The 25008-nt window shown below is 39.0% G+C and overlaps 1 protein-coding gene across 2 annotated transcripts in view; it reads left to right on the top strand.

Annotated features, from left to right (window-relative positions):
• The window catches only part of ZNF148 (zinc finger protein 148), a 47300-nt gene extending 36310 nt beyond the window's left edge, over positions 1 to 10990 (top strand). For both annotated transcript variants that reach the window (XM_074967181.1, XM_074967180.1), the window contains 2 exons: positions 2364 to 2482; positions 2761 to 10990. In XM_074967181.1, coding sequence (XP_074823282.1) covers positions 2364 to 2482; positions 2761 to 4356 — 1715 coding nt within the window. In that variant the 3' untranslated portion in view covers positions 4357 to 10990. The remainder of the gene's footprint in view (positions 1 to 2363; positions 2483 to 2760) is intronic.
• The last annotated feature ends 14018 nt before the right edge of the window (positions 10991 to 25008 follow it).

Genomic DNA, 25008 nt, shown 5'->3' with positions numbered 1-25008 from the left:
CTGGGGAGAGGGAGACAGGGAAGGAGCAGCAAAGAGCGTTCAGGATGGAAGATAAGTTCAGTTTTTGAGAGAATAAATTTGAGATGGCAGCAGGCCATCCAAGAGGAGGTATCTGAGAAGCACTGGAGATGCAAGACTCAGTAGCTGGCGTTGGAAGCTATCTGCATAAAGGTGAGAGATGAAACCGTGGTAGCTGATGGGGTCACCAAGAGAGACAATATATAGATGATCTAAAAAGGTCTTTTCTTTTCTAGTTTCTATGAATCAGATTTCCAATACAGATTTACTGTAGGTCTGTCTAATTATATCACAGAATAATAATGATACTCAGATAATTAAAATGTAAGCTTCAATAGTAGGCTATTTACAGTAGATGGAGAATCTGTTCACTACATGGATATTGGAAGGAAGGTTACATAGAATGTATACAGTGTTTATTTTTTTAATTTTGCATCATCCATTTGGAGTTCTAAGTAATAATGAAGGAAAACTGCAGTACTATAAATGTTAGTGTCTTATATGAGGCTTTAGCCATGCTACCCTTATTTACATTAGTACTGGGATGTGGTTAAATTCCTCTATATTGAGTGGAAAATATACCTCTGAGTATCAAATTCATAACTTAGTAATAATGAGAACAGATAACACAGTATCACATAACCTCAGATGGAAAGGGTGGAACAATCTAAACCTTACTTCTAGAAACAAAGGAAGGATGCCGGTATTGTCTGCAATAAAAAACATTGCGTTGTTTCCAGGACCAAAACCATGTTGGCAGATGCTGTCAGCAGAATCCCTGTTTTCTATCTCATTAAATCACAAGATTGCATAATAAATATTCAGAAAAAAGAACCATCAGTCACATCAACAATAAATAAGTTTGACATTGGAGAACAAAAAGATAACCAGATAATGCAGAGATTTAGATATGGTTATTGAGAAGTGGTAGGACTGGGATATATTATTTATGTCTAGATACTGTAATTCCTATTTCCTGAAGAGATTTAGATCTATACAGAATCCACTCTGTATTATAATACCCTATTGGCCAAGATGATACTGGTTTAATTTATTTTTTTAATTTAATTTTGCCCCAGTCTCTCTCCATTATGAAAGATGGAACTTTTTCCCCTGGACAAATACCAGGATCTCAGTAATTTTTTCTTCTTAAGAAACTAGTTTATATGGGAATATGTGTAATTAATTCATTCATTCATAAAGACTAATGTGCCTTAGCTTTGCAGATTGTTTTGCAGTTATTAAAAAGACAAGATTTCTGCCTTTATTCTACAGTCTTGAAGCCTTAATATTACATCTATAATGCAAGAGATGTCCTGCTCTTCAGGTGAATTCCATTGAATAACAGTGAGTTCCTGTAAAAGAGAGACACTCTGCAAGACAGGTAGATTGTTTTTAGGCTTCATCAGACAAAGGACAAAAGTTAAAACAAAGAGAGATAATCTGAGTAACTTTATAATGTGAATGGATGTTTATACGTTTTGTTTATTTTTAATTAAGAACAAATTAGGTGAGAGGTATAGATAGCACAGGAGTGGAAATAGCATTCAGAATATGTTGTCTGAACAAATGAATAATATGACAAAGGGAAAGACTTCCATTTCCATTTGCCAGAATGAATTTAACTACAGAGATTTGCTGTTTTTAATTTAATTACCAAAAGAAAAGGTCAAGTGAACATGCCTTTTGCTTATTATTGGAAATATTCTAGAAATCAAACCAAAATTCTTAAATTATTTAGGGCCATTATTTCAGCTTTTCATACAGATATGGAGGTAAAGAAGAGGGAGAACTATAGAAAATAACACAGATATTTTAAACTTTTTTTAACCACTGACATCTTGAAAACTTGAATTTCTTTTTTAGAAAATAGTGTCAAATGGTGCAAGAAAAGTGAAAGAATTTAGGCCTTGTCATCAGTACAGTCTTCTCATTGTCCTAAATCTGTATTTTTGGCAACAATTCATCTTGAAAAATATTTTTCTATCCTATGCAATCTTAAGTAACACTTCGGATTTACAGTACATATCTGCACCTAGGGAACAGAGATGGCAATAGAAACTGGTTACTTAAAATTTCCCCTTTTTTAATTAGAATTTCTTGGTATATAATTCCCTTTTTTGCTTTCCTTCATGGTATTCTTGATATATTAGTGAATACAGGGAAAATTGAGACTTATATGAATGAACACAGATTGCTTTTTCAACAGGAGCATACTAAATCCTCTTCTCCATTACTTCCAGTAGAGGCTAGTAATATTTGCCAAGGTTATCATGTGGAATAACCCTTTGTTTTTCTGTTTTTATTTTGTTTAAACTATATTTTAATATAATGACTGTTTTTAGGTGAAAAACCATTTCGCTGTGATGAATGTGGTATGAGGTTCATACAGAAGTATCATATGGAAAGGCACAAGAGAACTCATAGTGGAGAGAAGCCTTACCAGTGTGAATATTGTTTGCAGGTAAGATGGTTAATTGAAATAATTCACATTATTTTAAAAACTGAAATAACAAACCTGATTCTAAAGTAATACACACAAGAATTTCCCTAGATTTTGAAGTCTGACAAGCCTACAAATTGATGTAAAAAAATTATACTAATGCAAACTGAATGCATGTTGTAGAGCAGCCTTCAGTTGAAGTGGCTGAACTGTGTGTGAATTAATGAGTAAATTACTTACAATCAAAGTTGGCTTTTCTTATTTATATATTTTTCTCTAACTTAAAATATCCTCTGCAGTACTTTTCCAGGACTGACCGTGTGCTGAAACATAAACGTATGTGCCATGAGAGCCGTGATAAGAAACCTAATAGAAGTGCCACCAAAGTTGGCCTTTTGACATCTGAGGAAGATCCTGGCTTCTCTACACCGATGAAAGATAGCTCCTTGCCAAAGAAGAAAAGGCAGAAAACAGAGAAAGCAAAGTCTGTGGACAAGGAAATTGGAGATAAATCAGAACAGAAGAAGGATAAAAATGACTTCTTGCCCTTGTATTCTGCCAGTGCTAAAGTAAAGGATGAATATATGGTGGCAGAATATGCTGTTGAGATGCCACATTCTTCTGTCAGTGGGTCACACTTAGAAGATGCAAATTCTGGAGAAATACACCCACCTAAACTGGTTCTCAAAAAAGTTAATAGTAAGAGAAGTCTAAAACAGCCACTTGAGCAAAGTCAGACCATTTCACCTTTATCTACATATGAAGAGAACAAGGTTTCAAAGTATGCCTTTGATCTTGTGGATAAACAAGGTTTATTGGACGCAGATGGTAATGCTGACATTGACCAAGTTGATACTTTACAGGAAGGACCCAGTAAACCTGTACACAGCAGCACTAATTATGATGATGCAATGCAGTTTTTAAAGAAAAAGAGGTATCTGCAAGCGGCTAGTAATAATAGTAGAGAATATGCCCTGAATGTAGGTACTATAGCATCTCAACCTTCAGTAACACAGGCAGCCGTAGCAAGTGTCATTGATGAAAGTACCACAGCATCCATATTAGATTCACAGGCACTGAATGTGGAAATTAAAAGTAACCATGACAAAAATGTCATTCCAGATGAGGTGCTTCAAACCCTACTAGATCATTATTCCCACAAGGCTAATGGACAACATGAAATATCTTTCAATGTGACGGATACTGAGGTGACCTCCAGTATATCAATCAATTCTTCTGAAGTATCTGAGGTCACCCAGTCTGAAACTGTTGGAACAAGCTCTCAAGCTTCCTCATCAGATAAAGCCAGTATGTTACAAGAATATTCAAAGTTTCTACAACAAGCGTTGGATAGAACTAGCCAAAATGATGCCTATTTGAACAACCCAAGCCTTAATTTTGTGACTGATAACCAGACTCTTACAAGCCAGCCAGCATTCTCTTCCATAGACAAACAGGTCTATGCTTCTATACCTGTCAATAGCTTTCGATCGGGAATGAACTCTCCATTAAGAACAACTCCAGACAAGTCTCATTTTGGACTAATGGTTGCTGATTCCCAGCACTCTTTTCCCTTTTCAGGTGATGAGGCAAATCATTCTTCCTCCTCCTCTACACAGGACTTCTTGGATCAAGTGACTTCTCAGAAGAAGGCAGAGGCACAGCCTGTCCATCAGGCTTATCAAATGAGCTCCTTTGAGCAGCCCTTCAGAGCTCAATACCATGGAGCAAGAGCTGGAATATCACCTCAGTTTAGCACTGCCAACGGACAGGTGAACCTGCGAGGGCCAGGGACAAGTGCTGAATTCCCTGAATTTCCCTTGGTGAATGTAAATGATAATAGAGCTGGGATGACTTCTTCACCGGATGCCACAACGGGCCAGACTTTTGGCTAAAAAAAATCTTTGTAAATAATATTGGCACTTTAGAACAGATCTGTCAAGGGTGTTACTCAGTATAAGATGGAGTGCTGTACAGCTTTTAAGAATGTTGTGTTATAACAAAAGTAAGCTGATATAGCAAGATCAGTAACTTCATTTTTGGTTAGTCACCAATCATTGAACTGCCTTACATGTTGTCTCCCCTATAAAAGGCAGTTTATTACTCACTTGTTCGAGACCAGAAAATTGCTCTTTTACATACACTTAAATTTAAAACAAAACAAAAAACCTAAGGTAAGGTTTCCTCCCATAATAGTTTCCTATTTGGTTTCATTGTACATTCTTGGGAGAACAGTAATTGTCATGTTGTTGTCATTTTCTAAGCTTGTCAGTGTAGTCATTGCTCTTCAGCAGGGAATCTAAATATACTAAACAGAATAAACTAAAAGTTTAAATGTCAAGAGATTATGGCTAAACCACAGTGGTGTATTCTATAGAAATACCTTTTCTTCCCTCTCTCTTAAAATGAAGTATATGCCATATGCCCTTTATTTTTGCTTTGCATTACACTGAGCTGTGTTTTGGAGGAAAGAAGTAATAATAAATTCTTATAGACTAACTCCATTATTTAAAAGTTTAATTAATTTAAAATACTTTAAAAACTTTTTTAGCAAAATACATGTCTGCTAATGCATTTACTTCAGTCCTGAAGTGTGTTGCATATTTCTCTGTACAGTTGAACCTAGACATAACTTTTTATGATTCTTTCAGATGCAGATATCAAGATTTTGAAGTTTTAGTTAAAATACTCTGTAGATTACATTCCCGATTACATAAAGCTTACACAAATTGTGTATTCTGAGATTTTAAAGCTTAATTGTACTTTACCCTGCATATTCACAGTGATTAACAAAGAGCACTTAGATTCTATTTGATATTTTTTGATTTCTCAAAGAATAAAAACTATTTTAGATTTTTAGGTCTGATATGGCTGCATCATTATCATATGATACAACACTGATTATTATTTTTTAATATAAAATGAGATTGGAATTTCTTAGCTTCTGTAAAAACTGGTTTAATTCTCTCTGTCTAGAACTTTGACAATTCAGATAATTAAAAATACTAAAGCATCCCAGTAAGCTGGAGAAGTGGGCCTTCTAATTGCATATCTTTTTAGCGATTTCTTAATGAACAATGTTCATTACAATTTTACAAACCAAAACTGTTGACTAATGCTAGTGAACAGAATTTTTTTTCAGTATAGATGAATGATCAGAAGCTTTTGTTGCATTTCACAGTATAAATAAACTGCAAACTTTATCTCTGTACCATGAATATGTTTTCTTAATAGTACTTTGGCTTGAAGTATACAGTAAGGTACGATAAATAGTTCTGTGTGCATTTTTAAGGTGGTGAGATTGGAGTAACATAAATGTGTTGTGTAGTTTAACAATTTTAAAATTTTGAACTTCATGTTCATTCTTTTGCACCTTTCCCTAGAGGGTACATGGTCAGGTAGTTTAAGGCAGTTTAAACCTAACATTGTAGGTTGATTAACCATTAAGTGGGGATACAGATAAGGATGCATACATCCCTTTACAGAGCTGTCACTGGCTGACATCTCTCAAATGAAACCATCAGCTTGGAGAGGAGGTTGAGCCCCATCGTGCAGAAGAACACCCTCCCCAGCCAGCAGACTCGAGTGGGAGAGCGCAACTTACCCATTCCCAAAATAGTAACCACATTTTATTGTTTTGCATCATTGTAGCTGCAGTAACTCCGTTGGGCCCATTTTAGGAAGAAAGTTCATCTGGAATCCATAGACTGCACCTCAAGTGGCCAGGGAGATCGTTTACATGAGCTTCCTGCATAACTCATTTGTATACAGTGAGACCAGGTTCTTATTGCCCTGTGATGGCCTTAACTATTCTTAGGATTTGTTGGCCCAATGTGCAGCTGTTTTATGATGCTGCAAGAGGTTATATTCCCTACCACTTTCTTACAGTAACAGGTCTGAAGATTTGGCCCTGAGTTAAGTAGAAAAATAAACATCCAGGGAGAAAAGTGAAATCATTGTACAATATTAGTGACACATAAGGAAACATCTTTAAAAGAATATTTTTAACCTGATTGTGTCCCTTGAATTTTTTCTACATTATTGTTTGAGTCTCCTGTCCTACTTGCATAGACATACACATGTGTATGGCACCTAACTCACAACAAGAAACAGCCTGTCATGAAGGAGTTACCTCATTTCCATTAAATATTACTTCCATCTCATCCTAGCTTTCACTGTCCCCATAGATCTACATCGGCATCTTTGGTTTAATATCCTACCATTGCAAATATATGACCATTTATTTACCATTGTTTTAAGAAAGTTCCCTTGGGGCTAGATTATTACAGCATTTAGTTGGACACACAGGAAATAAGAGGGAGTAAGGCCTACTAGGCCCTTGCCAGATTGATGACTGGCTATGTTGAAGAGGGCAGGAGCTACTCTGCTGATACTCTGTTGTGAGAAGGGGGGGACCTTGGCTCCACTCTCTGCACACTAGCCAGAATAGTTAACTTTGTGCATAGTGGTGAGTACGGTGTTTCACACAAAGGGTGAAATAACTTGCTTCTCCCCAGAGGAGGAATTGTGGTTCTCTGAGTCACAATTCGTTCTCTGGTGTGTTCCTGGGGTATTACAGCTGTGCTCTGTGACGTAGGGCAAGATGTAAAGTCCCCACTCTATCCCATGGTGATTATTTTGTAGATCTACTTTATACATATAGTTAGAGGGCGTGCTAATAGTTAATCCGTGGAAATTTAGGCCTTTTCTACCTGGAGAAATTTACCAGCAGAATTCTTACAATATGATTTTGTTGCTATACCGGTATTGTTCTGCCAGTAAATTTCCCTCTTTAGATAAGCCTGTATTTTTTAACAATTTCATCAATTAAAAAAATATTTTTCCCTTCAACATGTTTTATTGTTTACATCCTAACACACACTCACATGCTTCCCCCCTTTTGATCTGACGGATGTTTATTCTCATCTGTGCCCCCTATGTATTTGAGGGAACTAAAAATGAAAATGACTTTTTATTCACTACATTGTTCATTTACCACCATTATTAAGTTAGCACACTTTTGGGAATAGCATTTACATCCCAGCAAGCCAACAATAGAAGCTCTTACATTATTTTAGAGGTTGTGAAAGGTGTGGATGTGTGTGTGTGTAAGGTGTGGGATCTTTTATGGCTGTTTTTTTCTGTGACAGAATCAGGATAAATGAAAAATATATATTTAGAAAATTGAGGGCATTTACTCCCAGACTATAATAATTTTAAATAGATAGTATTTTGGGCCTCAATTACTAGGCAGAATCCCTTTTAGCACTAGTCCTTTGTTATGTTTTACCACAATTATAACTACTAATGAAGGAATTGATTTGCAAAGGTATATTAGTAAGCATCTACATTTTCTTGTACTGGTATGAGAGTGAGTTAATCATAAATGACAAAGTTTGAAGAGGAGGATAGCATTGTGTACTACTATACACTGGTCTTATAAACAGTAATATGAAGAATTTAAATCAGGCTTTAAGATGAATTTTTTCATGGCCCTGTGTGTCTCCTGGTGTTGCCTATGGGAAAATTATGGTGCAAGAAGAAAATACAACAACCCGTAAAATACTCATTGTGGTTTAACATTTTTATTACTTTTTATATTTATATTGTAGGTTGTCAATGTTTTGAGAAAGGGCGCAGTTCAGTGATAAAGGGGAAATACAATAAAATCTTTCTAATTCACTGATTGCTAATCAAAGCACCCCCTAATTCTTACACATACAATCTGCTTTCTCCCCACTCTGCAAAGTATTAATAGTAAAGTACTGTAGTGAGGTCTCACTTTAATGACTGTTACTTCAACCAAGTATACTACAGAACATTTATTAGAATACTCTGAAGTAGTATAATGAAAACTAACTGCAGTTGTCGCAATAAATGAACGAAGTACATTTTGTGATGTGATATCCTTGCCTTTGTTTGCTTGCTTACTTGCTACTTCTCAAAATTCAGTCATTTGTAATGGTTTTCCAAGTCATTACTGCGCATTAATGGGATACTACTGTGGCTTTTTTCAAAAATGTTTGATTTTCCCTCTGAAAAATCTGGATTAAACAATATATTCCATGCTTGTTTTGAATATTTTTAAGTTTTCATCATGTGCAGCAAAAATTTGAAAATGACCCAAATAATCTATTCTGAATTTTGCAGTATTGCATTATTCTGTGTATGTAAATTTGCAAACTGAATTTTCTTGTTAGATTTTTTTTTTTAATTCATTACAAATTGCAGGGAAATTCCTAATATTCCTGGGAATACATTTGGAAACTTTAGCAGGGAGACATATGCTTGTGCTATGGTACTTGAGTTGGTACCAATACACATGTGGACTTTCAAATTATGTGGTTAATACTGAGGCAAAATAATAATTGTATGCTTTATTAGTGTTAAAAGTTCTACTAAATGGAAGCCTTGTAATTTTGAAAGTTCATTCATTTTATGTTGGTGCATGTTTATGTTAAGCATGTAACACATTAAACTAGAATTCACTTTTGCAAAGAACATGTACTAAGAAAGTATTACTGTTAATGAAAAACACCTTTTAAGTTTAAATTTGAACTTTTGTTCAGTTTTAAATTGCTTTAAGTCAGGGAAATAAATTTTATAGTTGCTTTTGTTATACTCTGCATATAAAAACCTTATGTTTCCTTTTAAAAACTATTTCTTTTCTTAGGATACACAAATTGAGGCGAGCAAACATTTGTAAGATTTGTTTCTTGCTTTCCTTAATCCAATGGATGGAAAGCTAAAATTGTGTAAACAACATTATTTTATTTTTTTATGCAATATCTTGCTGTAAATATGATTTATCAAATAAGGATGTACCTATGATCGAATCTTTGATTCTGCACAGTTAGAGTTTATATATAAATATAAATGTGTCTTGACAATCAAGGACTTATGTCAGTCTTCCTTTATGATGATTATTATTGTTCTGCATTCCATTTGTTTGAATTGAGTACCAATGTGGAAATCTGTATTGTCTGTAAAGTATGTAATGTTTTTATAGCTTGTTTTAAAAAAAAAAAAAAACCCACAAAAAATGCTGTAAATATATACAAACTAATCACAGTACTGCTTTATGTTAGAAGGCATATGATGTTGTACTGTATGTAAGCAATAATACATGACAGTGCTAACTTTACAAGTAGCATAAGGATAGTTCCAAAAATAGTTTTGGAGTTAATAGCCTTGTTTGAGTTAATCAATATTCTTAATCATTTTTTATAAACAAATTCAACTGTCCTCCTGTTGGAGTATTTAACATTGTTTACACAGCACAATTTCAGTCACAGAGGAGACAGTCTTTAGATTTATGACTTCATCTGTACACGCTTTCAGTAAAAAATGAATGGCTTTACTTCACTTCTGCGAGATGAGGAAGACTGCAAAAGTTTAGTTTTAAAGGAATAGAGATACGTTTCTGCTTCTGTGCTGATTCCTGACAATTCTTGTACTTTAATTCAGAGTCCTTAAGTCCTGAAACTGACCTGATGTGACTTGGGGCTCCAATATAAAGGAATAGTTCTCTTCATAATTCATATACAGCTAAATAGTGAATCTACAAGTTGTATGCTCATTTTATGTGCTAATCTTTTAAGTGTGAGCTATCCTCAACTGATGAGATGGGTTTATTCAGTTATTAAGGTGTCAAACTTACTTTAGTTTGAACTGACTAGGTATTGGATGGTAGAGTGTGGCATAGCTATTTGGACACAGTCATCCCTGCTTTAGAAAAAACACAGATTTATAAATGTAAATGACCTACATTTTATAAGAGAAATGTTTTTAAATGCTAGTCAGTTGTATAATATGTGCTTTGAAGGATTTGCTAGTCCACTTCCGTCACTTTTAGTACACTGGTATCTTTTATATGTAATGTATGCTTTTTATTATTGTAGCAAAACGTTTCAGTAGAAGGAATTTTGCAACAGTATGGAGGGAATTTTCATTGTCAGAAATGAATTATACTGGATTTTGTCTGTGTACTCTTGTCTTTATTTTAATGCTGCCTGGAAGAGAACTTCGTATCCAAATAAAACAGGTGACCTTTTATTTCAAGGGCATACTATGTAGTGCTAAATTGAGTCTGGAAATATGATGATTTTGAATTTGAATATATATATATATAGTGGAACACTGTTACAGTGCATTTTCTGATACAGTGTTATTTTCCTGAAGTCCATATGCCTTCTTTGTATTTCAACTAATAAAAAAAGACCAACACCCTATAGTTAAGTTTTTGGCAGGATAATAGGTTTATTTCAGTGGTAATACAATATTCTTTTAACCTACACCATCAGCTCCGTCCATTTTATTGTCTGTGTAAAAAAAAAAAAACAAAAAAAAAACCTCAAATTCCATCTGTAAAAAAATTGTACATAAGTAATAGATGGTTTTATATAAACCTGAAAAGTATGAATTTGTAAATTCCTTATGTTTCTGATAGAAATTAGGAGATGAGTCTTAGTTCCTGTGAGATCAGGGATTTCATGACAAAGGTGGGGGGTGTGTGTGTGTGTGTGCGCGCGAGAGAGAGAGGGAGAGAGAGTTGTCAAACAAAAAAGTATAAAAGGGTTATTTCATTTCAAAGCAGTCTCTAAGCATTTAAATTTAATAATCCATTCAGAAAGGTGAAAAATATTTTGCAGGGAAGTTATTTAACCAGAATTGTTTAGTTCTTAGTGTTTGATCTTGCTCCCATTCAAGTTAATGGGAGCTTTGTTTACTTGAGTGGGAATTTAAAAAAAGAAATGTGCATTGTGTTGCTCTAAAATCAAAAGAATAAAACGACTTGGTTAGCAGGTTTGGCCAAATGAATTTTTTGATTAACAATACAGTTTAAAAGATCGTTTTTCTGCCTTTATTTCTCTTCTAAAAACAATTTTTAAAATACTTTGGCAGTTGCTATTCCTATTCATTTGACTGTAATTGTAAATTAAATTTTGCTTGACAAAATATGGCATGAACGATTGGATTGTTGTGCCTGTATAATTCAGTGGAAGATGGTTTTTATGCATAGTCATAGTGAATGATATTGTATTCTTAGAATTGATTTATTCATTAAGTGGCTTAATGGGTTTCATTGCTTCTGACATTACTGTTTTCTTATGGTTAACTTAGCCATTTTGGGTTTATAATACCCTTTTATGTATTGTGATACTAAAGGAAATTACGTTATTTGCTTTAATTTTTAATTAATCTATTAGTTTGATAATTTATATTTGCAAATGATGCATTTTAAATGTGGTCACTGGCTGTTTGAAAAATAAAAATATAGAATACTGTTTTATGAATTAAACTGTTTAGCGGTATTTTTCATGTTAGTTTATTTAAGACAAAATCTGATCTCTTAACATGGCAGACAAAGGCATGTAGAAATATATCAAGTATGCCAGAAATGATGTGGATAATTTTAACAAATAAGTCAAATATTTAAATATTTGATTATGGGGTACAGCACATTTTCATAGGGCTTGTTTCCTGTTTTTTCCCCTCCTATAGATGTAAAACATTATTACCACACTTGCTACTAATTTTAATTGAGAAATTTTGAGTTGATTGCATTACTGAGGAGTAGGATAGCAAAAGATAAGTGAGACAGATTTTTATGTACACTGGAGGCCATAGTGTAAATGAGAATTACGTCTTAGTACGTTTAACTGTATATGTCAGAAATGTAAATTTTAATAAGTTTTGAATATATTGCATAAAAAATGCACAGTGTGTGTAATATATAATTTAATAGAGCATATTCTTCCTGCATTGAAGCAGAATCCATCAGAAGAATTGCAAATCCTAGCATAGTGCATTTATAAGGAAGAATAAATCTTGTGATCAAAAATAAAAGCGAGCCCTAGTGCTAATCTCTAGTCACTTTGCATATTTTTAGTGTCATTATTTTACTGAAATGTTTTTAGTATTGATGATTTTGGTATATAATTATAAGACCATTTCCAGTAACAAAATCATTTTGAGAAATGTATAGATCTGCTGATTGGAAATCTGTTTGACTTTGCATAAGAAGTAGACTTGATATCTTTACATATACTGTGATATAGCTAACACACAAAGTCATGTAAACTCTGAGTTAAAGCTAGTATGACTCTCCTTACTCCACTCCTTTTTAGTCTCCGTACTGCTATGCACATTGCTTTCAGTCAGTGCACCATTACATGGTTGCGCAAGCAACGAGAAACATGCATCCAATAAATATGGGTTGAGTACACTATACATATAAATATGGTGCATCACTTCTGTTGTGATTGTACTGAAATGTACACCTATAGCATTGTAAAGAAAACAATGTATAAAGAACCACACAAGATATGTAAACATGATTGCAGTCATAATTTTAAAAATGTGTAAAACAAATCTTAGATTATGGGCGTACTTTGAAATATGACTGAGAAAGTTGCACCTCCTTATTCAGCAGATCTGTTTTCTGTATTCTGTTATTTTCTTACTTTAGTGATGCTTATTTTTAGTTATTTATTGGAAACAAGGCAACATTTAAATCTGAACTTGATAGCCTAAGACTGTTGGCTTTCGTGCTTTAAATGTAACATTGTGAAATAGTGTAGATCTGTGATCTTGAAAATAGGGACATTTGTCAATAATTTGATGTAATATATATATTTATCTACCCCAGTTTTCTTTTATAAGTAGTAATTGTTGCAAACCAAGTTGGAATACAAATATCCCCTAATTGTTCACTGAGCCAATATTATTGCAAAGAGAATAACACATTAAGCTATCTTTAATATTTGCTATGGTTATACAGAGAAGTGTAATCATCTTGCTCTTAATATGACTTCCTTAACAGCCTGACCTGTCAGAATTGGTGCTCCATGTGTTTAGAGGGATACAATCCCTGTTCCTTTAACTTGGAATTTTCCTTTTACTTCATGTGATAAACCATGCTGAAGCTCTACTCCAGTGATCTATTCACATAAGTGGAGGCTGGTTATTACGAGAGTCTGGAAAAGACTTAGTACTGATCTCATCCATCACCCTTACTAAGCCAGTGGATGATTGTTTCCTACAGTAACTGGTGCGATGTTTTGTCTAATCTGTTTCTCAAGACATGGAGTTAAACAAGTGCAAGTCTTTCATTGGGAACCAAATATTTTTGAGAGGGACTGAAAATGGAACAGGTATGTGTTTTCCTTTCAGAAGTTGGTGAAGCCAGCAACACTGGAATGGTCTTTCAAGTAAGTGGCCTCTTCCTGTACGCCTCTTTTCTATTCCACTGCAGGGCTCTCCTTCAAGTTTACATGCTCTATCACAGCATCCAACCCATGCTTTAAATTATTAAACCTGTCAGATGTATGCAGATGTGTCCACTTCTGTTGATCATTTGCAGGAATTAAATATGATGGTTTGGTAAAATGTCACCTGGTAAATCCAATCTTGAAAATTCTACTCATCCACTTGCCTAGATTTTTTCACAGGCAAGTAAAACATAATACTTTTAAATTATAATTGTGGTAAAGACTAGATGAGTGTAGGTTTTGTCCCTGGGTAGGTAAGTTTTCATGATAGTTTTGCAAAGGTGTTAATCCTGTTCTGTTCCTTTAGCTTTACAAAGGAGGTCAGTTTTACTATTCCACTTTATAGATTGGGAAACCAAGACACAGGAAGGGATGTGACTTGCCCAAGATAACCCAACAGGCCAGTGGTTGAGCCGGGAATAGAACCAGGTCTCCCAAATTGCAGAGGACTGTGGGTGGTTGGGACTGCTTTTGGGGTCATTATGAAGGTTTGGGCACTTGGTTAATTAAAAAAATCCACAACCATATTGTATATGTTCCTCAGCTGCAGCTGTATACCAGAATCATTGTATTCTGGAACTGCATTAACTCATTTTCTGAGCTGCTTGTTCAGGGAAGTTTGAAAGATACAAGTCTAGGTAGGGAGTTGTGTGCTAAAGCCAGAGAGCCCTTTTGTCACAAGTTTAATATGGGCAGGTCAGGGATACTTGTTATTACGGAGATAGGAAAGTTGTCCAAGTTCTTGTCATTATTGAGTGGTTGGTGGTTTCAAAAGGACTTCTTCAGGAGGCAGGTTAGAATTATGACTACAGGGAGAGGAGCTGGACCCTTCATTTACTCTATCTAGGTTTGGGCCAGGAGGAAGGAAGCTTGTTGGTGTGGTGACAGGGAGTGCTCTGGAAGCTCTGGGCCTTGAGCAGTCGTATACTGTGAGCTAACCCTGTATTCCTTCCCTACAGTGATGTTTAGAACGGATAGACTCTTTCAGCCTATGTCAAAGGTGGTTATGTCACTTTCTCTGGTACAAGAAAAGGCAGGCGAAAGTTTAGACTGCTCAGGGTGTGATTGCCTCAAATTTGAGGGCGGTTGTTTCTTTTTGAATACAATGCTAAGGGTAGTGTGGAACAGGCAGAGTGGTTTTTCCTCTGTTAGAGCCTTTCCAAGCAATTTGATTTCTTTAAAAAAACAAACATGTTGTAGTTCATTTGTGTATCTAACTTCCAACCAAGTGGTACCTTGCCCATCATTGTTATCTGAGTGCCTTGAAGCCTTACATGAACAAGAGCAGCTCTGTGGAATACCTGAGTAACACACTTGATGGTAGCTAATAATTGACATTTAAAAAAGAATAATTGATGCTTAAGCTGCCTTTCACTGTAGGAAAGGATGTTAGAACATTTTCCCAGTGAACATTTATCAGTGCTAATTTTCTGACACTAGATTGTCTTCCTCATAATTTAGCAGTGCAACCTACACTCACACCAGCCTATTAACTCTCACATGCACACGCACACCAGCCTATGATTTCTCTCTCTCTCACACACAGACACACTCCCCCCCTCCCCCCCGCCTCTTAACTTATTGTACACAAGTGTTGGATGGTTGGGGTAATGGTATTTGTAAGTTCATACTCTACTTTGCTGAAGGACTTAATTCCTCCTCCTAAAGGTCATTCACTAATAATTTCTATTTCCTACATTTTCTTTGCAACCTATCCCACTCCAAATCTGTCTGTCACAGGTGTAGCCATCGGTGGACCATCGCCCACCCAGCTCGCACGCAGGCCCTCCCAAATACAAGCCTGTGTGAATGCAGAAGCTGAGGTCCTTGTGATTACGGATCAGAAACTCCTGGCTGAAGAGTGGGTGGTTCTTGGCCTGTCTGCAGAACGCCATGGCTGGGAGGGAGCAGAGTGGAACAGCCTAGTCAGTCCCACTGCTGCCTCCGCTCAGCACCTCAAGCTTCTTCCGGCTCTGCAGGGCTTTGATGAGAGCCAGGCCCCGCAAGCATGCTGATTAGCACCCCTCCCTCCCCAGCTTAACCTGTACCTGCCTGTGGGACTGCAGGGTTCGTTCCTCTCCACTGAGCAGCTCAGCACCCAGCATCCCTGCTCTCAGATCCCTTCTCTGCACTATCTACACCACTCCCCTATAATCATGCGCCCTGGTATTCAAATATAATATGCAATAATCCACAGTAATATGCAGTATCAATGATTTGCTGTAACACCAGAGCTTTCGTCATTGCCCATGCGCCATAATTTGGGTCCCACCCAAATTTCCACTCCAAGCTACTGATCTATGTAGGTGTCAGCAGCCATGCACTTTCTGAAAAAGACTGATTCTTTCCCCCTGTTGTATGCGCTCAGCAGAAGTTTTGTGGGTGTATTGCAAGGCAGCTTTTGCCCTGTGTTCTGAATCCCAGCATCACCAAACCATAACTGTTCCTTTTTTCTGGCTTGACTAGCATTTTCCCAGCTGGAGTTCATTTTGTTGGCCAGTGCTTCTGTGCATCACATACACAAGAGCCAAAGTATGATACTGTAACAGTTATCATACAAAGAAAAGGAGGACTTGTGGCACCTTGGAGACCAACAAATTTATTTGAGCATAAGCTTTCGTGAGCTACAGCTCACGTCATCGGATGCACACACTACTACCCACTGATTAGCAAAGCAGTTTGGCTGTGGTTCTGCAAGCATACGCATGTCTCTGGTATCTTACAATATCTTCTATGCCAGTACAGCTCTCTTACTGGTCTGTAAACATGTGTATTCATGACCGTAGCCACAAGTTACATTTCTATCTGCTGACACAGTTCATTACACCAATATTATATTTTAGCCAGTGCCTTCTTTCAGAACAGATAATATTCCCTAGGCTGCATAACCTTATAAACTGTTATTTGAGAGAGGTAAGCTGGCACAGGTACAGAAGTACAAGCTGTGACACTGAACACGTTAGCTTTCACAGTTGCCTCTATATGATTTTTTCTCATGGTCAGATCTGATTATTAGTGCCACTTCACAAAGGCAGAAATACAGGGACTTTGCTGTTGTTAAATCAAAAGCACCAGGCTAGTTCAAATTAAACTTCCATCACATGTGGTTCATTCTCTCTCTCATCCTCTCTCCAGGGCAAGAATTGTGTGTGTAGTGGAGTGTTTTCTTTTGAGGTTGTTTTTAAAATATGCACATTGCTGTGTGTGTTAGAGAAGACTGGTCAAAGGGCTTTGCATGTGGTGCAGAAGGTGAACCTTGTGATGGTCCTTATTAATATGCCTGTAAGTAAGAATCTTTTTCACATTTTCCTCCACTTATAGTGCTCCCAGTCTCTGTTTAGTTAAATGATGATCACTCAAGTTGGTAGCCATTTTAAATATGGCTCACTTCCTTCTTGCTGACTAACCTGTCTGCTACTATCTTTTGCACCTCAGGAATCTGCTTTCTGCTGTCTGATCTGCTACACTTCTTGGCCCCCAGAATTTGTTCTCGGCCTGCTTGCTTGCTCTCGTTGTAGATCATCTTTTTATCACTTCATCGACTCTGCCCATTAGTTTGTCTCCACATTCCAATCCTCTGAGCAGTTTCAAATGGCTGGCATAGTATGATTTTATGGAGAAAGTAGATATTTCTATTTTAAAGTCTAAGAGGAACAATATTCAGTCCTGCTAGGGTTGGCATCTCATAACCTTGAAATGGGAGTTCTGTATTATTGGAAAGGGGAGATTCCTGGCTTTCCATAGGGACCCTGAAACCACTCAAGATATCAAACTTCAAGTTCATATTGTTCTTATGTATAACAAAGATATTTTAGGACATTTTTAGAAATGTTTTAATGTATTAATTATATTTCCCCCCACCCAGCTGAACGAAGGAGCTTCGCTTTACAGGTTGGAGAGAGAGAGAATTTATTTATACCACACCACACCACACCACATATTTCCTATATGTAATTTTAGAGCGTGTTCTGTAGTATATTGCTTACCACTTCTCATTTTCACTGTTCTCTCAAAAATATTTAAATACATTTGGGAATGATTTATTGAGTAGACTTACAAAAATAACTGTGGCATATCAGTCTGGACCCTTTTACTAAAGGGCTAAGCATTGCTAAAGGTAAATGAAATTTAACACTTATCAGAAACACATATGGTTGCACTTAAATGCTAGGGTGGGATTTTCAAAAATACCCAGTGTTAACCTAACTGCTCCCAGTGAAGATGATGGTAGAACTCCCATTGACTTAAGTGGGAGCATATTTAGGTCATTTTTTAACGCTTTTGAAAACCTATCCTTAACTTCTTGCTCAAAGTACAATTGTGCACACAAACCTTCCTCCCCATCCACACTGAATCCTAATGCAAATCACTAAAATCAGCTGTCTTAATTTTTCTAGTTTAGATCAATTTTACATCACAAAATTAAATGGTGATTTGCACTGGTGTAAGTGAAACCTGGAGGGTGGGATAGCTCAGTGGTTTGAGCACTGGCTAAACCCAGGGTTGTGAGTTCAATCCTTGAGGGGGCCATTTAGGGATCTGGGGCAAAAAATAAAAATAAAAAAAATTGGGGATTGGTCCTGCTTTGAGCAGGGGGTTGGACTAGATGATCTCCTGAGGTCCCTTCCAACTCTGATATTCTATGATTAGAGAATCTGTTTTCTTCTAGTTGTAATGAACACATAGGTCTTTGAAGGGAGGATGGTGGAAGGGTGGGCAGGTGAAAGGAGAGATCTTTAGAGATTTACATCCTCAGGACGTGGGTTTTTAAAAGTCAATGATGTTTTTCATACATAGATATTTATTGTTCTAGACAGCAGGTCTGAGTTAGACCTCCCTATCCTTCAGGGCGCAGCTTTCTACCCACCACATTTGAGTTTGTGCTCCACCTAATTGCACCATTCTGACCCCAGTTCACTTCCTGTCTCTGAGAGAACAATTTTAGGGTGTTTACATGGGGAAGTTATTTTCAAAATAAGGTAGGGTGCAACTTTAAAATGCTTTAGCTATTCCAGGATATTTCCCCAACTGAAGTAGCCAACACGTTATTCAGTGACAGAATCATCCCTTCCTCCTTCAAACACTCAATAGTCTGACCAACACTAAAGAAACCCACCCTGGATACATTGGTTCTAGCCAATTACTGCCCAGTGTGAAACCTCCCATTCCTGAGCAAGCTCACAGAGAAGGTAAGCAAAGGCCAACTACAAGATCACCTAATTTAAGATAATATTCTAGACCCAGCACAATCTAGGTTCAGGCCAGGACATGGAGCTGAAACTGCTTTTGTGTAATTGCTGGATGAACTCCTCCAGTTAATGGATAAAGGGCAGACATCCATTCAAATCCTCCTGGACCTCTCTGCAGCATTTGGCATTATTTACCATGAGATAATGCTGCCTCACCTGAAAGAGTGGCAGGAGTCCAGGGTAATGTGTCGTGAAGGAACACACTCAACAAACAATAAGGGAAAACTGCCCTCCCCCACTTACCCCCTGATTTGTGGAGTCCCACAAGGATCAATTCTCCAGTCCTCTTCAACATTTACATGCAACCACTAGGTGAACTGGTCGGACAACATGGAGTGAAGGATCAACAATATGCAGATAACACACAGCTCTACCTATTCTTCACCATGTACGACCATACCATTAACAAGATGGCCCAGGGCCTGGATGAGATCAGCTCATGGATAATGAGCCACTGGTTGAAGCAAAACCCGAGCAAGACAAAGGAAATGCTGGTGGGCAGATTAAAGAGAAAGGAAGAAGAAAAGAGTGGCTAGTCCTACAACAATATGGGAAGAGACAATGGAGACAGCCAGGAGGATAGAGGATTATTTGCAGAAGACTACAAGTGAGAACAGAAGACAAGAAGATTGCAGCCAGAAAGAACAGAAGGAAGGAAGGCTGAATAATTGCACCAGCACCAGGAAGAGACAGGTCTACGTGACTGGGGACTCCCTACTAAGAACAGCAGACAGGTCTGTCACCAGAGCTGATCTGCAGAACAGAAGGGTGTGCTGTCTGCTGAGAGCTAAGATACAGGATGTGGACCTGAGACTGAAAAGGATCTACTGGGAGCAAGAAAGAGTCCATTGATTTTTCCTTCACATGGGAATAAATGATACTGAGAGGTTCTTGCTATCAAGCCAGACTAATCCAGGCTAGAGAAGCCACTTAAAGAAGTAAGGAGGCTCAGATGATCTTCAGTGGGATTCTATCTGTCCCTAGAGGAGGAAAGGGAAGGCAAGACAAGAGTATGATGATCAATAGATGGTCCAGGAGGTGGTACTACAAGGAGGGCTTTGGAATGGTTAACCACTGGGAGGCATTCATGGACAGAGTATTGTTTTCTCGGAATGGACTCCACCTGAGTAGGGAGGAAAATAGACTTCTGGGTTGGTGATTGGCACAGCTAATTAAAAGAGCTTTAAACTAGCATTGTGGGGGAGACAGTTGGACAGTAATCTCCTCACCTGATTCTAATATTGAGCAGGAGGAAAATCAAGCAAAAGAGATAGCAATGGGAAAAGGAACAACAGAAGGTAGGAGAATGGACAACAAGAGGAAAAATAATACCAATATCACTGACTGTAATAGTCAGGTAGGCAATACTAGCAGTAAAATGACTTTACCTAATTAGGAGGTATTGCAAATAGGAAGGAGGATTAGAGTATCATACAAGAAGATTTGGATGACCTAGAAAACGGGGGTAATAGAAACGGAATGAAATTTAATAGTGCAAGGTCATGCACTTAGGGGCTAACAACAAGAATTTTTGCTATAAACTGGGGATGTATAAGGTGGAAGTGACAGAGGAGAAGAAAGACCTGGGTTTATTGGTTGATCACAGGATGAGTATGAATAGCCAATGTGATGCAAGCCATAAAAAGGCTAATGGAATCCTAGGATGCATCAAGAACTGGAGTACTTGTGGCACCTTAGAGACTAACCAATTTATTTGAGCATAAGCTTTCATGAGCTACAGCTCACTTCATCGGATGCATGCAGTTGAAAATACAGTAGGGGGATTTTATACACAGAGAACATGAAACAATGGGTGTTACCATACACACTGTAACGAGAGTGATCAGGTAAGGTGAGCTATTACCAGCAGGAGAGAAAAAAAACCTTTTGTAGTGATAATCAAGTTGGGCCATTTCCAGCAGTTGACAAGATCGTGTGAGAAACGGGGGGGGAGGGGGAGGGGGGCGAGAATAGTTTTACTTTGTGTAATTACACGCTCTTGTCAACTGCTGGAAATGGCCCACCTTGATTATCACTACAAAAGGTTTTTTTTCTCTCCTGCTGGTAATAGCTCACCTTACCTGATCACTCTTGTTACAGTGTGTATGGTAACACCCATTGTTTCATGTTCTCTGTGTATATAAAACCCCCCTACTGTATTTTCCACTGCATGCATCCGATGAAGTGAGCTGTAGCTCACGAAAGCTTATGTTCAAATAAATGTGTTAGTCTTTAAGGTGCCACAAGGACTCCTGTTCTTTCTGGGGATACAGACTAACACGGCTGCTACTCTGAAACCTGTTAGGATGCATCAAGTGATGCATTTCCAGTAGAGATAGGGAAGTGTTACTACCATTATACAAGCACTGGTGAGACCTCATCTGCACTACTGTGTGCAATTCTAGTCTCCCATGTTTAAGAAAGATTAATTCAAACTGGAATAGGTGCAGCGAAAGAACTACTAGGATGGTTAGAGAAATAGAGAACCTACCTTATGAGAGGAGACTTAAGGAGCTTGGCTTATTTAGCTTAACAAAAGGAAGGATGTGGACAGAGATGATTGCTCTCTATAAATACATCAGAAGGATAAACACCACAGAGGGAAAGGAGTTATTTAAGTTAAGGGCCAATGTTTGCACAAGTACAAATGGGTATAAACTGGTCATCAATAAGTTTAGGCTTGAAATTACATGAAGGGTTCTAATCATCAAAGGAGTGAAGTTCTGGAACAGCCTTCTAAGGTGAGTAGTGGGGGCAAAAAACCTAATTTGTTTTAAGACTGAGCTTGATAAGTTTATGATGGAGATGTTATGATGAAATTGCCTACAATGGCATATGGCTGATCTGCAACTGCTATTAGGAAATATCTCCAACAACTGGAGGTGGAACACTGGACGGAGAGGGCCCTGAGTTCCTGCAGAGAATTCTTTCCCAGGTGTCTGGCTGGCGGATCTTGCCCACCTGCCCAGGGTCTAACTGATTGCCATATTTGGGGTTTGGAAGGAATTTCCCCCCGGTCAAATTGGCAGAGACTCCTTAGGTTTTTTCCTTCTTCCTCTGCAGTGTGGGGTATAGGTCACATGCTGGTTTGAACTAGAGTAAATGGTGGATTCTCTGTAACTTGAAGACTTTAAATGAAGATTTGGGGACATCAGTAACTCAGCCTGAGGATAGGGGTCTATTACAGGGATGACTGAGTGAGGTTCTGTGGCCTGCAACATGCAGGAGGTCAGATTAGACCATCGCGAGAGTCCCTTATGTCCGTAATGTCTCTGAGTCTGTGTTTGCAGTGACGGTTCAGTCTCCTTTGATTAAATATACCCACCTACAATTGGATTCCTCACTGATGTTAAGCTCTCACATAGCAGCATCCATGAGTAATACTTTAACATCTCTGGTTGGCTAGAAGACTCTGTCCCATCCTGGCAGATGAAGACCTGGCCTCAGTTATTCATACCTTCGTTACTTGTCTGGACTATAGCAATGCAATATACGTGGGGACAAAAACTTCAGCGCTTAGGAAACTCCACCTAATCCAGAACTCTGCAGAGTGCCCCCTCCGCAGCACATGCTTTTGCCAACGCATCAGATTTGTCCTCTGCTCTCTGCACTAGCTTCTCATAGAATTTCAACGCAAGTTCAAAGTCTCAGTCCCAGTCTTCAAGGACCTCGGGGGCAGGATTTCTTAAAGTTTGCATAAAGGTGTGAGATGAAGATCCTGGGCAACAACTATGTGCCTCTGGCCCAACGTAACTCTCTACAGAAAGGTTAAAGCTCGTCTCTGGGGAGACAGAACTTTCTCTGGTGTTGATCTGAGACTGTGGCATGAAGCCTTAGGAACTGAGGACCATATCAAACTTCACCATCTTCTGCTCCAAGTGCAAGGCAAATTTATTTGACCTTGCCTTCTCCAGCATAAATACATAACAACAAATTCTAAACCCCTACCAAAATACGGCATTCCACAGCGTACACTTGTCCCCCAGGGGAGAGGATGAGAGAACAGACTACAGAAGTGTAGTCACATTGCTTAATGCACCACGGGAAGGTGCTCAGATACTGATGATGGGCAGGACCTCAGAACCTGTATAGGACAGAAGAGAATTCCAGAATAAGAGTGCCTTAATCTGATAAAGTGAGCTGTAGCTCACGAAAGCTTATGCTCAAATAAATGTGTTAGTCTCTAAGGTGCCACAAGTACTCCTTTTATTTTTTAAATCTGCTTTGCAAATTTCCAGCGTCGACAACCCCTTAGTGTGCCACATCGGGAGCTATTTAGGAAGAGCTATTATGAAATGCCCTTGCGTAGATAAGCCCTTATGCACACACCCAAGTTCAGCCTGATGGAGCACAGTGGGCATAATTTATGCCCACTGTGCTCCATCAGGCTGAATTTGGGTGTGTGAGAATTTCTTTTCACAAAGTGCTAGGACTTTCAAATAAATCGAAAGCCTCCATTATGAATAAGAAATAAGGAAATGATGATCGGTTTCATGTTTTCCGTGAAACACAGGATGCTGCTGCCTAGCATCCTTATTTGACTGTTTATGTGCCTCATTGTCCTCTGCCCTTAAGGGGAAAAAATCATGTTCCCTGAGTGTCAATAAAGAATAAACGAACAGGCTTGCCAAGCAGGATGTTGTGCCTATTATCTCAGATAATGGGACTCATTCTCTGTTTGCATATATAACCTGTCGCATTCCCTCCCTTCTGACTGCAACAGACAAAATTGTACAAGGCTCCTGTTACGTGTGCTGCTCCCTTTGGATGCAACCAACAAGCGTTGTCTCTTACTAGGACTAGTAGAAAATATACTGCAGGACACAATGCTGCACAAACAGGGTTAGGGAGGGGCCAAATACCAAACAGGCCTCATCCACCTCCAGACTCCACACACTATGGGTGAAATTGTGGCCCTCCTGAGGTTAGTGGGAGTTTTCCCATTCACTGCAATGGGGCTAGGATTTGCCCCCTAGGGATCTAATTCTGCTCTCAGCTCTGAATCAAACACCCTTGTAATGGAGTTACTCTGGATTTACTGGTGTGAGTGAGAGCTGGAGTATTTACAGTCTAGGAATGCCAATATCAGCACTAAGAAAGACAAAGCCTTAGCCTTTGCTCCCCTAAGTCAGGGCAGAGAGCCTGCTGACCTCAGGAAGTGGTGGCAGGATCAGGGCCGTAATTGGTAGCTAGAGGTAGGTTAGCTGGATGTGTGTAAGTCTAAATCAATAATAAGGGCCATCCAGCTGTTGGGGTTGCCGCCCATCCTGCTTTCCGGAGGCAAGTGAGCTCTTTGGGGAAGCCCTGTTGTCTGTGTCCCCTTGAGGCTGCCTAGCACAGCACGGGAGCAACAACCAGCCCCATGCTGGGGAAGGGGGTGCTGGCCTTTAGCTGTGGTCGGGGGCATGGAGGGTGACTGCGGCTGGATGGCGAGAGGAGGCTCTAGGGCTGCGCTCTCCGGCTCCTGTGCAAAGGAGCAGGGAGTGTCCCTGCCTGGGGAGAGGCCACCCCCACGTCCCGCCGCCGCAGCCCCAGCAGGGCCAGGCCCACGTGGCACTGAGTGCCCGGCCCAGGAGAGCGCGGCAGGGCAGTGCTGGCTGGAGGCTCGCCTCCCCCGTCCCGGATCGCAGCAGAACGCACGGCCCGGCCCGGCCGGGGCTGTCTGAGGGGAGGCACAGCCCCACCCCAGGGTAAGGCGAGCCTGGGGGAGGGGACGCCCCCAGCCAGAGTCAGGGGGAGCGGGGAGTGAACCCTGCCCCAGCCAGGGGGCCCAGGTGAGCAGAGCCAGCAGCTGCTGCGCGGGGGTATGTGAGCCCAGGGCCGGATAACGGGCTGGTGGTGGGGCGGGGCGAGTGGGCTGGACCCCAGGCGCGGAGCGAGCACCGGGGGGTTGCTGCTTCCAGGGCAAACAACTTCTGGTTTCTTTTCACTCACCCCGTAAACGGGCTGCCCGGAAACTGCCGCTGACTGAGCAGAGAACCAGGGGCCCGGCTGCTGCTCCCTGCCCCCCTCCGAGGGCAAAGCG

The sequence above is a fragment of the Natator depressus genome, chromosome 11 (genome assembly GCF_965152275.1).
Source record: "Natator depressus isolate rNatDep1 chromosome 11, rNatDep2.hap1, whole genome shotgun sequence".
NCBI classification, from domain to species: domain Eukaryota; kingdom Metazoa; phylum Chordata; order Testudines; family Cheloniidae; genus Natator; species Natator depressus.
Note: the sequence above shows the minus strand (reverse complement) of the source record. Positions and strands in the feature narration are given on the sequence as shown.